The sequence below is a fragment of the Gossypium hirsutum genome, chromosome D10 (assembly GCF_007990345.1).
Source record: "Gossypium hirsutum isolate 1008001.06 chromosome D10, Gossypium_hirsutum_v2.1, whole genome shotgun sequence".
NCBI lineage: Eukaryota > Viridiplantae > Streptophyta > Magnoliopsida > Malvales > Malvaceae > Gossypium > Gossypium hirsutum.
The window spans coordinates 63374522-63388534 of NC_053446.1; the positions used below are offsets into that span (position 1 = coordinate 63374522).

Genomic DNA, 14013 nt, shown 5'->3' on the forward strand with positions numbered 1-14013 from the left:
AAAAGATTAAATTAAATTTTTATAATTTAAGAGGGTCAAAGTGTAATTTTACTTTTACTAATTTAAAATTTTAAAATTTTTTAAATGGCCAAATTAACAATTTTCTATTTTAGTGGGGGCTTGGGACCCTAACAGCCCCTAGATTCGGCTCTGAACATAGATATGTGTATATATATATAAGATAATATTTTTTAAAATTTTGATTTCACTTCCATTTTCATAAATAAAAGTTGCCAAATTGACTAAAACTAAGACATATAAAATGGTTATTATAATTAGGTTAAATTGTTAAATAAAAAAATTCAATTGTTGTTAAGTGGAATTTAATGTAATAAAAATGAATTTAATAATTTATGATCATTTATGAAATTTGAGATTAAAAATATTAAAAGATTTAAATTAGTTAAAAATAAAATAAATTATATAATAAGAACAATTTAATAAAATATGTTTATAGGTAATTTTTTCTTTCACACTATTGATAATGTACTAAATAAGTTTTTATATCAAATATATTAAAATGTTTTTTTAATAGAATAGTTTTAAATTTTAAACTAGACAAACAATATTTTCAAGGAAAAAAAATTGAAGAATGGATACAAATGTACAGTAAAGAAAAATAATTCATTAATTCAATTTTATAAAATTGAGAAAAATATTTTCTAATTTTTCAAAAAAAAAAGAAATTAGTTCCTATAATCCCTATATGTTTGTGTATTAAAGGGCCATAAATGGGCTTGAAACTTCCTATGGGCCTTTAAATACTTTAAATTTTGTTCATGTTTTCTTCTTCCTCTTTTTTAAATTTTTTGTAATTTGTTAGTAACTTTTATATAATTTTCTTTTCTAATAATTTTATATAATTTTTATTATTTTTAAAATTTTAATATGTTTTCTATAAGTTTCCTATATTTTTTATAATTCCTAAAAAAATTATAATATTTTAATAATTTTTATTAACACTAATTTTGAAATTCTGTCTAGAATTGTTATAATTTATCTAGACTTTAAAAAACAATTTAATAGTTTTTAAAAAAATTATAACTTTTAAATAACTTTTTTTTAAATCCACATCAAACACCTTATCAATAGTTACGTGGTCACTTAATAACTCATAAAAGATTTTAACATAAAACTATATTCTAAGAGTTTAATTAGATGTAAGACATAATTCAAGAAATTAATTGAGTGTTATTATTTATTAAGAATTTAATTAATTTTTAATAATCTCACTATTGCTTTTCATTTAAGCCAACTTTTTTTTTGTTAAAACAAATGCTTGAATTAAACACTTAATTAAAACTTTTTTTAAAAAGAACTATATGAAAATAAGCAATAACATACCAAATGCTTGCATTTGGATTTGGAAAATGGATTTTTTTATTTTATTTTTATTTTAATTCTAAGATAAAATAATGGAATGTTAATAAAAATTAGAAGAAGAAAAAAATGTTGCGCACAGAAAAAGAAAATTTCACCACCAAAACAATGATAACTTGGAAAATGGAGATTCAGGAATCACCATAGCATTAAATTGCACTCATTAATTAGTGATAACATTTATAAATCATATAATTGAGATTACATTAAAGCTGTACAAAGTAAATTTTATTATGCAAACATTTTGTACATTATTAAATTATGACTTAAAACAAGGAAATCATATGTACTTACAAAGAAGACGATGAAAAAAACCTAAACAACTGACAACTTTTTGCTGTGATCATCAGCAACCTCTGCATCAATTGACTGTCAAAGCAACAGTATTCATTATGCCGATCTGATGTATTGGAAGGTTGTGCTGCATTCCCAGTGGATAATGTATTTGCATTCTGCATCCAAACACTCAAGAGCCAAATCCATGCAACGATGACCACATTTGTGACATTCAGGATAATCATAAACCTTCTCCACAATCATGAGAGTGTGTGGATGATCACTTTCTTTGATTTTGATCCCACGCTTGAGAAATTGAGAACCTCTCAAAACACAAGAAAGGTGTGCTGAGTTATCACAAATTGGACAATGGTAAAACCAAGTATTGGGGCTTCTTTCTTTTTCACAGACATCACAATAATGATATTGTGAATAATCATTATCTTCATGGTAGGTGAGGATCAAACAATGTCTGTCTGATTTGTGCCAAGTTGTTTGTGGTAGTGAGGTGAGACATCCATAATGCACATTAAAATCGCAAGCCTTGCATCTGTATACTTTATAACCACCAATACTGCCACCACAAGCATTACAGTACCCCCCAAGATAAGTGATGTAAAGGAGAAGAAGGTGTTCGTGTCCTCCGCTCATGTAAGAGAAAGCAATTTCAGCACATCGAACACATAAATGGTCTTTGCACAAATAAACCTCGCATTTGTAGGCAAAACCACTACTTAGGACACCACAATGTGAGCATATAAAAATGCAAGTTGGAGTAAGGACAAAGGGATCTTGGTGAAAAGCAAACAGAATTTGCTTCTTCCTAGGTAACTCAGCACAAGATTTGTGGAGAAAGAAATCACATTCTAAACAACAATAAAAGGAAGTCAAGATGAGTTGACTACAGCCATCACAATACCTTCGTTCCTTCACTTCATCACTTAATACTAAATTATGTTGATGGCTAAAATGTTCTATCTCCATATTTATCATTTTTTCTCCAACTTTGATCATATTACGAACAAAAAAGCTTGGATTCATAGTACCCACTTCCAACATTGCATTAAGCAGCTTATCAAAATCATCTTTTGATATTTTGTAATAACATCGAGCATCCTCTAGTGCACAATTCACATGGATAATGAACTTGCACGTAGAGCAATTGTAACTCCCACAAGCCATGTTCACCTCCTCGTGACAAAGTGGACAATCATGTGTTGTACACTCATTGTCTACCACAAAGTATTTATGAGAAATAGGATGGTCGTGCCATAGGCTTTTGATGAAGCGTGGCAATGAAATGCATTTCTTATGGACCATTAAGCTACATGTTGAGCAATTATAAGAAACATAGTTTCCTAAAGTGCCACATACATCACAATTGAATGACCATTCTCTTAAACACCTAGTGAATGGATGTTCATGAGTACTTGGATCCTCAATAATGGGTGGTGGTGACACACATTCAATGTGAAGGACAAACTTGCAAATCGAACAACAATAAACCAATCCTCTATGTAATTGGATTTCAAAGCATATTTTGCAAGGGAGATGATCACTGTTAAATTGTAAGAAAAGAGAATGGTGACGATGGGAAAGGTGACTAATTTTAAGAGGTAAATCAGAACATTTTTTATGCAAGTAAAATCCAGAATCAGGAGAGATGTAATCAGAACCTAATAAGGACTTTTGACATGCAAAACATAGAACTCTTTTGAGTTCTTGAGAATGACATTCAGAAGAGATGGGTTTGTCTTGAAGAACAAGCTCTCTAGAGTCTTTCACAAGAAAATTGTATGATAGAAAAGCACATTTGATGTGAAAGTCTAAATTACAAGAACAATGATAAACAAACTTCTCACATCTGTTATTGCAGAAATTACAAATAGTGTTACCTTCAACATATGGAGAGCTTGTCATAAGCTTAAGGTTATGTTGGCGATGAAAGGGGTGGTTCATCTCAACAGGTGCCTCAGCACAGTTCTTGTCAAGATGAAACCCACAGTCCACGCAACTAAACCTTGGACCTGACACCAACTCCCCACACGCACAACAATAAACCTCCTCACTTTCATGGCTTCTCCCATCATTGAAAACCAGAGGATGAACATGGCTAAAATGTGGAAGAACTTCCATCTCTCTCTCCTTTCTTTCTATGTAAGTTTGTAGGTGTGATAGTTGTTGATGATTTTGCAAAACCAGAAGCCCATATATATACTTCAAAATTTTCTTAATCCTTAGATTTAAACTATAAATTATTTTTGAAAGAAACTTCTAACCCATGTTTCTTTTTTTTCAGATTACTATAAAGAAAATTTACTTATTTTGGTTTTTTTTTTGGAATAATTTTACATTTAAGAAAAGAATTTTACTTTACTCAATCTTCAAGTTTGTGTTTGTACTAAATAGTTTAAATAAACTATCAGTAACCTGATATGTATCCTTTTTATAGGAATAAACTCTTCTTTATATGTCTAAATAGGTATAACTTGTCCAAAACTCTAATATGATTCTGTTTACGCCTATTTTGTGGTTGTTAAAAGTAAAGTAACAAGAAAAAAAAATGAAAAACAAAATAGAAGTGAATTTTTTTTATAAAACAATTTGTATTGTTTTTATCTTTTGTGAGTAAAGTAAAAATCTCGTCTCATTATTCAACTCCCTTGTTTGATTGGTCTTAGACTTGACAAAATAAGTAATTCGACCCTAAAAGTTCATCCATGTCGATCCGAATCTGTAACAATTCGAGTTTGAGAAAGTTTGAACTCGTAATAGATTCAAGTCCGAAAAAATTTGAGCCTGATAGGACCCGAACCTGTAGTAAGCCCAAGCCCAATACAAATATGGTCCGAGCCCGAAATAAATTTGACTCAAAGCCCGAAAAAGCTAGACTTTATAACTGAACAACCATAATAGATATTAACAATTAATATAATTTTATGATATTATTTAAAATATAAATAAATGATAATTCTTATTATTTTGAAAATGTATTCATAAGCATTATATTTTTATATTAAAATTTTATTGATAGAAAAAGTAATTAATAGTAACTTTTTATGTTAAATTATAAAATAAAATAAATTTTAAAATGTTAATTTAATATATAACATTTTTAATACTATAATTATATGTGTAATATAATTATATAAAATTAATAATTATTAAACCTATAAATTTAAATTTTAATGATAACATAATAACATATTATATAACTATTATCGAAACCAAAATTGATTAGACCTTAAGCCAATTTACTAAATTAGCATATTATTAATACATAAAATAACAACAGATTATAATGTACTACTATAACTAAAACTATTAATACATATATAACTATTATTATATTATAGATTATAATAATAAATATAATATTGCATGATATTATAATGTTTAATCATTGATGCATATATATAAACTATTAACATATTATATGATATGATATAACGTTATATAATATAATAAGAGGGTTAACTTTTAAATGTATGAAAAGTATAGTGACTTAGATCGTATTTTAACTAGTATAATAATAAACAATAATATATAATGTACTACTATTATTATAATATAGATTATAATAAAAGATATAGTATTACATGATATTATAACGTTTAATCATTTATGCGTATATATATAAACTATTAATATATGATATGATATAATATTATATAATATAGTAGGAGGGATAACTTTCAAATTTAAAAAAGTAGAAGGACTTAGAGTATATTTTAACCAGTATAATAAATAATAATTATTTAAGAGTGATGTTTAAATCCTCAAATTGTCTTCCTTTCCAGGTAATCTTTTTTTTTTCTTTTATCCCTTTCTTGCTGTTTTATTTTTGAAAGGTTTAAATTCTTTTCTTTTTCTTTTTTCTAAGTTGGAATATAAGAATATGGTATTGAATAAATTAAAGGAGAGATTTTCATTAAGTAGTGATTGGAAATTAAGATTTTAAAATTTAAATTTAAATTTTAAAAATGGTGCAAATTGAGTAGTATATTATTTAGAAATATAATATTTATGATAATTTTTTGATTCCATGGATATACTAGTGTCACGGACTTAGGATTTTTGCCTCACAATCCGTGCGGCCTTAGGCAGTTTCTTGCTTCAAAAATGCCTAAGTCAGCCTAACTCCCACGATTTGAGGATTCAATAGAATTCCCCTTTGAAAACCAACACAAACGAAAGCAAGTCAAAGATCAAACAAAGGCGAACGAAGAACGAAATAAGAACAAGCCACGAAATATCAAGAACACAAGAGAGAATAATGTTTGAGTGAATACTCTCAAGAACTCTTATTATTCCTCAAAACTCAAGTGATTTACATTGAGGGGAGAGGCCTCTATTTATAGTAGAGCCTCCCCAAATCCAACGGTACAGATCAAGTACATGAATAGTATCTACAAATCAAATCTCTAAGATTTACAAAATCATATCTCCTAAGATTACATATCAAATCTACGATTGTATATCTTCGAAGATTATGTTTCCATATGTGACGAGCTTGTAGATGGGCCTTCAATCTCTTCAAGCAATGGGTCAGTCCGATCGGGCCAAATGACCTCCTTCCCACTTGATGGATCACACGAATGTGTCATGGTTGCGGGCTCCCATGCGCAACCCATGATACTTGAGACCTGTTGAATAATGAATTTGAAATCATTAAAATATGTTTGAATTTCATAAATCCATGTGTTTATACGCTATTGATATATATTAAATTGAATCTCAATTATTTTGTCCATAATATATGGATTTTTTTACCGTTTATATAATAAATGAAATCTAAATCCAAATTTTCAACTAGAGCATGTCTTTTTCATCTCAAATTACATTCTATGAAATTCAAAATTTAGAACTTAAAAAATTAAAAGTAAAACAGGGCCTATAATTATGATATATTAGAAAGAAAAAAATGGATAAAAGACTAGATTAAAATGCACTAAGATATAAATATTCTCAATTATAATAGATATATTAAAAAATTATGACAAGATGACCGGTAGATACTAATGGGGCAAAGGTCCTAATCCTTTTTCTATTGAGGGGCATTTATAGAAGTCCACTTATTTTATAGTATGATGTGGCAGGTCGTTATAGTGGATATATTGATACAGCGTAGTCAAGTACGGATATAATGGGCCTAAGTAGTACAAAATTGTTGTTATTCTTTAGTAGAGTCCAATCGTTGTTAAAACATGTCCACACTTAAAAATGCGTTTGTACCTAAAAGACAAGTGCCTAATAAGATAACTTGTTAGAGTGAATGGCCTTGTTGTGAATGTGGGTGGACAAGGCCCACTTAAGGAGTAGGAGGCCTGAGTTCTTTGCTAGAGCAAGGGAAGGGTTAGGTGGAGAGAGAGCGGGAGACTTGGCTTGGGAAGATGTAAACTAAAAAAATTAAAGAAAAAAAAATATAAGGATACCAAGTTAAGAAAAAATCATAAAAAATTGTGAGTATCAGGAGAAAGTTTCAAATGTGAATGAATATTTAAGCTTAAATAATTAACATTTTTTAAAAAATAAGAATTACATTTATAAATACATATTTAAGAAATTATAAAGTATATAACTAAATAAAACAAATCTAAAGTAACTGCGAATTTTGATATTTGAATTATAATATTTAAATATGAAAATTTTATTATTGGAAAAAAAATGAAAAATGATTGTAACATTTTAATTTTGTCAATCTGGATATATAAACCTATTCATGGGTCAAGTTATCTGCTCAGGTCTGAAAGTTTGTTTGACATTTGAGAGGTTTTAGGTAAAAATATTAGGCTTGTGTAAAAAGCCCAAATTGTCCGGCCCACTCAAAACAGGCCCAATTAACAACCCAAAATCCTAATTACCCTAGCCCTATACAGACCCTAGCCCAAAATCCAAAACAAGCCTTCAGAAACCCTAGTAGCAGTAGGCTTAGCGCCGCAGCCGCCTCGACCCAACGACGCAACGTTCTGCACGTTGGCTCTCCCTCGCGCACCTCCGCAAACGTTGCACACGCCGTACACGTCTCCTACGAATCTGCAACAGATCACAAACAGTAGATAGCAAAAAATATAGCAAGAATCAAGGGATTTATTTTGTTTTATTATTTCTCTAAGATTCGGCTATAAAACCGAATGATGATAGTGGAAAAATGGAAAGAAAAGATTGAAAGAACAGATTCGAAAATTTTTGGAATAAAAAATGTCTTTTTTATTTTTTCTTCGGTTCATCATTCTTAGTGATTCGTTTTTTTATTTTTTTCCTTTTTAATTTTATTTTTGCTTAAGCTATAAAGAAAAGAGGAGAAAACTTACCTTTTTTTCGTCGGAGTTGTCGGATCGTCGACATCTCCGTCGCAATCGGAGGCCAGGCCGAGATCGGGGTTTGGAGCGGTGGCGGCGGCTAAAAGTTGGAACCCTAGCAGAGAAAGCTGGGGTTCATTAGTTTTTGTTTTGAAGAAAATGGCAAAAAATGAATGTTTTAGGAAAAGATGTTGGTTTTATACAGGCATAAAACGACGTCGTTTAGGGCCTGTTTCAGTTGCCCAAAAACGGTGCCGTTTTAAGTGCGACCCGCGCGACCCGACCCGTTTTCTCAAGATCCGCGTGTTTTACTTTTAAAGGGGAATTTGCGCAATTGGTCTCTCTTTTTGCAACGCGCTTCAATTAAACTTATTTTGCTTCTTTTTAAATTGAGCCGCATAGTTTATTTCGGTTTCAATTTGGCCCGTGTCAATGCACAGCGTTTTGGAAGGCGGATTATTGCTAAACAGGCCCTCCATGTCATTCGCTTGTTGCATCTTCGTCCCCATTTTTTTATATGCTTATATTATTTTATAATATATATATATTTTCTTTATACTTTCGGTTTTAATATAAATTTTCTTTTTATAAATATTTACATTTCGTACAAAACCTATATTTTGTGTCTTTCATTTTCGAAAACGTTTTTTAAAATACATACACCTACGCATTTTTTTCATATAAGATATAGGTGCATATTTTTTAATATATGTATATATTTTTAAGCCTTTATAAATACATGCATATATTTATACATATACGTTTTTCCTTATTTTCATTTTATTTTCTTAACTTTCATATACTTTATATTATATATTTACTTATACATTTTCTATTTTGTAAATATATACACATATACATACTTTTTCTATTTTTATTTTATTTTCACGATTTTCAAAGAGATATACATGCATTTTTTATTAGTTTTTTTATTGGTATATTTCATTCCTTCTTTTTTGTTTGCAAATTTACCTGTATATTATACTTTTATATATATTGGCAAATGTTTATTTATATATGCTTGAAATTAGAATATTGGTTTCATGTTATACATTAACCCTTTTTTAGCATATCTTTTCAAAAAAATGTATATTTTGGTTTTGTCAAAGTGTTAAAATCATCACATTTTATAAATTTTCAAAATATTTGGGTATTCATAATTCTCGAGAAAGATCGTATCCTAACTTATTGGATTGCGATTATTTTTCGATGAATTTAGAAAACCAAGTATTCATTTTGCATTAAATTCACAAATTTTAAATAAAAGCTTATTCTTGGGAGTTCAAAAATGTTGGGTCCTAACTTACTGGTCCTGATATTTTGACTTCTCGAAATAAGAATTTTCAAAAGCAAAAGGCAATATTCGGGTATTTTGAAGATTTAAAAACATTGTGCCCTAACTCACTGGGTGTGGTGTTTTATTTCTTTGAAATAAGAATGTCTTATTATTTTGACTCATTCATGAAATAAAAAGTTTCCTTTTAAAATCTTTTCAAATTTTCGACACCAAGACATTAAAAAAAATCAATTTGGTACCAATTTTGGGCGTTACGAGGGTGCTAATCCTTCCTCGTGCGTAACTGACTCCCGAACCTGTTTTCTCAAATTTCGCAGACCAAAATTATTTTTAAGGTGGGCCGATCACACCTTAATAAAGGATCGGTGGCGACTCCAGTTTTGTTTTTAAAGTCGACAACTAAAATTTTTGTTTTCAAAAAAATGGCTTCGACAGCTTGAAAAATGAGTTTAGGTAAAAAAATTAAGTCCGTTTAAAATATGAGTTAGGTTCGTACTTGAACATTCAAGGCTCGAATCCTGCCCGACCATTTTAATTTTATAATGCTTTATATTATATTATTTTTATTTATTTATAACACATTTAAAAAACAAATCTATACTAAATATATAATACTATTCTAATGTAAACATTAAAATAATAATAAGATAGCTATAAAAAAATTTCAATAAATAAAATATATATAAAATTATTAAATATTAAATTAAAATAATATAAATTATTTTAAAAAAAATTAAAAACAATATAGACGAGTTTAAAATAGATTTGGGTTAATCTTTTGTAAATAGGGACAGATTTGGGCAAAATTTTAGATTCTTATTTCGGCCTGAATAGAACTTAAACAAATATAAAAATATTAATATTATACTTAGATCCGACTCATGAGCAACTAACCGAATATCTTATGAGATGAGAATGGTTTATATGATATTTTCTTTGCTGTTCTTTCATGCCTTTCGGATGCCTATAACTATAATTATATTTTTAAAATTTGTCAATAAAAAAATTTACTTAATTTTTCCCTTTTCATGAAATACACATGCAGAAAAAATCACTAAATTATTATGACTGGAAATTATAAAAAAGTTGTATGATTTATTTTATTATACTTAAATTATTTTGCAATTCTTATTTTTTCCCCTTAGAAATGAGGTATTGGTGGAAATTAACTTTCAAAATGTTTCTAATCCTTCTTTATTAACCTCTACTTCAATTCCTGCTATAAGTTCATACCTATACTATTAATCTATAAATTAGTTTTTATTTTCACTCTCTCAATGTAATAATTTATATAATAGATATTATAAAGATAAGATATATATAATATAAACAAAATTAATTTATAAGTGCCTAAACTTTTTATTTTCAGTGGTGATTCTTATTGTTGTACAATTATCGTAAAAAGAATCCAACCCGGGGTCTAACCTAGAATCTGACCCGAACTCTATTGGGGAACTCCATTTTGAAGGGTTTGTCCTTATTCTTCTCTGTAATGGTGCGGTGAGCGTGAAATGAACCCGTGAAGAAGATTAAGGAACTCATGGACTTTAAAAGGACTAGAAATCACTTTCAGAAAAGGGAGAAAGCAACGACGGAATAATCAAACAGCAACAACAAAATCTACGGAATCTTTGTTGAAATTCTTCCAAGGCTCGTGATTTGCACCATAAATATCGCACGCCATCATCACACCAGAGCTATGGAATCATGGTCGGTGATTGGTTTAAGGCAACTTCTTTGGTGGGAAGAAATCGAAACCCCAAATATTATATACCCACTTAGGGTATTTTTTATATCAATGCATGCAATGGTTAGGTGTGTTCTCTTCTTCTTGTTTCTTGCTTCTTTTTCAAATAAACTTCCATTATTAACAAACTTGGAAGCTAAAATCATTCTCTGTAACGATTAAAACTAAAATTAATATACAAAAGGAACTACTTAAAGAATTTGATAATAGATGGATAATTTCACTTGTTTCATTTCTTTTTTAAATATTTGAATTTTATTCTTCAAAAAGATTGCTTCAAGAACCTGGATATCATTGAAGGAAATGAAATTGAAAAAGAAAGAAAATGCCAGTTGACAACACAAAATTGTTGGTAATGCAAAATTGTTGAAGATTTAGTGGGGGTTGTTGAAGATTTTGTGGATATGTGGTTATGAGTTTTCTACAAAATTTCCAATGTCTTTTTACTGTATCGCTTTTATGTCACTAGCATAAATAAAGGACTAGTTTCCTCATTTTTACACACTGAACAAAGAAAAGAACAACTCTCTTTGAAAACATTCATCTCCTTCACTTTCTGTGTGTTTCTTTATAAACTAGTTGTTTTTTGTTCCTTAATCACTTTAGAGAAAATTTTGTCTAGGAGTTTGGGTTTTAAGCGGGATCGACTGTGACCCCTCCAAATTTTTTTGGAAATTGTTCCTACTGTGATTTCCCGAGAAGAGCAGTACCAATTAAGTTCCATATTCCATATTCAGGTGTACAAATATTGAAGGGCTGTGTTAACCTTGAGGGACAACGTTCACTACACAATTACACCGGTCAGAGCGAATTCGTTTCTAAGGCCGTAGATTTACCACGGCACAATAATTTCTGATTTCATATTTAATCATTTATTATTTTTCCAGCCAATGCTAACACATTTATTTTACGGTAGATTATATTTCCAACAAAAACAACAACTTACCTAATCTCAGAAGAAAAAAAAAAGACATGGCAATGATCTTAAGAGCGGTGTAATTCAGTTAAAGGTACGTCTGCTCTTCTATTGCTTCTAATCATATGCGTACCATTTTTTTCATTTATTTCTTTTTGTTTAATTTTTCCCATCTATGATATTTGAGTTTTATTCCGTGGAATTAGTTTGTAATGATTAAATTTGTTGAATTAGTGTGTAATGGATGAATAAATTGTAGCTATAAAGAGGAATGATACATACATGAGGGTTGACTGAGCTTCCAAATGGCATAAGACAATTGGTGTCAAATGGGTGTACAAGACAAAATTGAAGGAGAATGGAGAAATTGACAAGTATAAAGCGCACTTGGTAGCCAAAAGTTATAAGCAGGAGTTTAGGGTAGATTATAAAGAAGTCTTTATTCCTTTTGCAAGGCATGATACAATCAGATTGGTGATTTCGCTTGCAGCCCAGTACTCTTGGGCTATCTTCCAGTTAGATGTGAAGTCGGCGTTTTTACATGGTGAGATCCAATAACAGGTATTTATTGAACAACTTACTGGTTTTGTTAAACATCGGAGTGAAAATAAGGTTTGTAAACTAAGAAAAACTTTATATGAGTTGAAACTAAGCTTATATGAGTTGAAACAAGCCCCGCGTGCTTGGTATAGTCAAATTGAAGCTTATTTCTTGAAAGTTGGTTTTACAAAGTGTCTTTATAAGTCTACTCTTTTTATTAAAATTGGTGATGAACGGAAAATGCTTATTGTGAGTTTATATGTTGATGATCTTATATTCACTGGAAACTTTAGTTTCATGTTTAATGAATTCAATAAGTCTATGATGGTTAAAATTGAAATGTCAGATCTTGGTATTATGCATTATTTTTTAGGCATAGAAGTAGTGCAATCAGCTAATGGAATATGTATTTCTCAAAAGAAATATGTTCAAGATATTTTGAGCAGGTTTGATATGAAGGATTGCAATCCAATAAACACCCCCATTGAATTTGGTTTGAAGTTGAGAAAAGAAGGAAAATAAAAAAGTGCACAACACTCTTTATAAACAGATTGTTGACAGCTTAATGTACTTGACTGGTACAAGACCTGACATAATGTATTCTATGAATTTGATCAGTAGGTTTATGGAGAATCCTACAGAGATGCTTCTATTGGCTATCAAGAGAATCCTTCGTTACTTGTAAGGAACCAAGGATTTTGGGTTATTTTACAAAAAAAAGGAGAATGACTTTGCAGGAGATCTAGATGATAAAAAAAGCACTTCTATATGTTTTCAGGATGGGAATCAGAGCTGTTTCATGTGTTGCTGCAATAGCCTGTGCTTGTCAAGCTATTTGGCTAAGGAAAATCTTGAGGAGTTGAAGTTCAAGAGAATGGGAGCTACAATAATTTCTTGTGACAAACAACTTAACTATCAGACAATAAGAAATTTCAATATTACATGGTATAAACAAGCATATTGATGTGAAGTACTATTTTTTGAGATATCTCAAAAATGATGAGGTAATTGATCTCAAGTACTGCAAGAGTGAAGATCAATTGGCTGACACATTCACCAAACCTCTCAAATTGTTTCCCTTCCAAAATTTGAGGTTAATGTAAGTTTGCACTTTAGAGAATCCTATTTGAAGAATGGCACTAGTAAATTGAAGGAGGGATTGTTAATAAAATCTAATTGTTATCCTTGTTTCTAGGCAAGTAGTTGTTGCACATCAAGGATTTAGTGGTTAAAAATAATAGGTTTACTTGGTTTAGATTTTTCGAATCTTATTGTGAGTCTTATTTTATTAGTGCCTAATTTCTTGATTTTTCTTTTATGTAATTGCCTATATAAATAGGCTCTTGAGATTATGAATAATTGAACTGAACATCTTATTTTCCCTTCCATTTTTTATTTTCATCTATTATTTTCATCTTGCTATTATCTCTCTCGGTAAGCTAACAATATTGTGGACTTTCATCAAGAGTTGTGGCTGTTTTTAAAACCTTGAAATTGGCCGAAGCATTTTCAGTAGACACATCGGCCTTATCATTGTTCTTAACCAAGTGTTGGA

At 29.6% G+C, this 14013-nt stretch overlaps 1 protein-coding gene and 1 long non-coding RNA gene across 2 annotated transcripts; both read right to left on the bottom strand.

The window, feature by feature from the left end:
* Window positions 1-1770: 1770 nt before the first annotated feature.
* On the bottom strand, window positions 1771-3792 carry LOC107938191 (uncharacterized). The gene has a single exon (XM_016871276.1). The coding sequence runs from the start codon at window positions 3790-3792 to the stop codon at window positions 1771-1773; it is 2022 nt and encodes a 673-aa protein (XP_016726765.1).
* Window positions 3793-7288: 3496 nt separating this feature from the next.
* Window positions 7289-8113, bottom strand: LOC121222564 (uncharacterized). Its single transcript, XR_005919867.1, has 2 exons — window positions 7971-8113; window positions 7289-7692 (listed from the first exon to the last, which is right to left on the bottom strand). It is a non-coding gene; the product is annotated as an uncharacterized lncRNA (long non-coding RNA).
* Between the last annotated feature and the right edge of the window lie 5900 nt (window positions 8114-14013).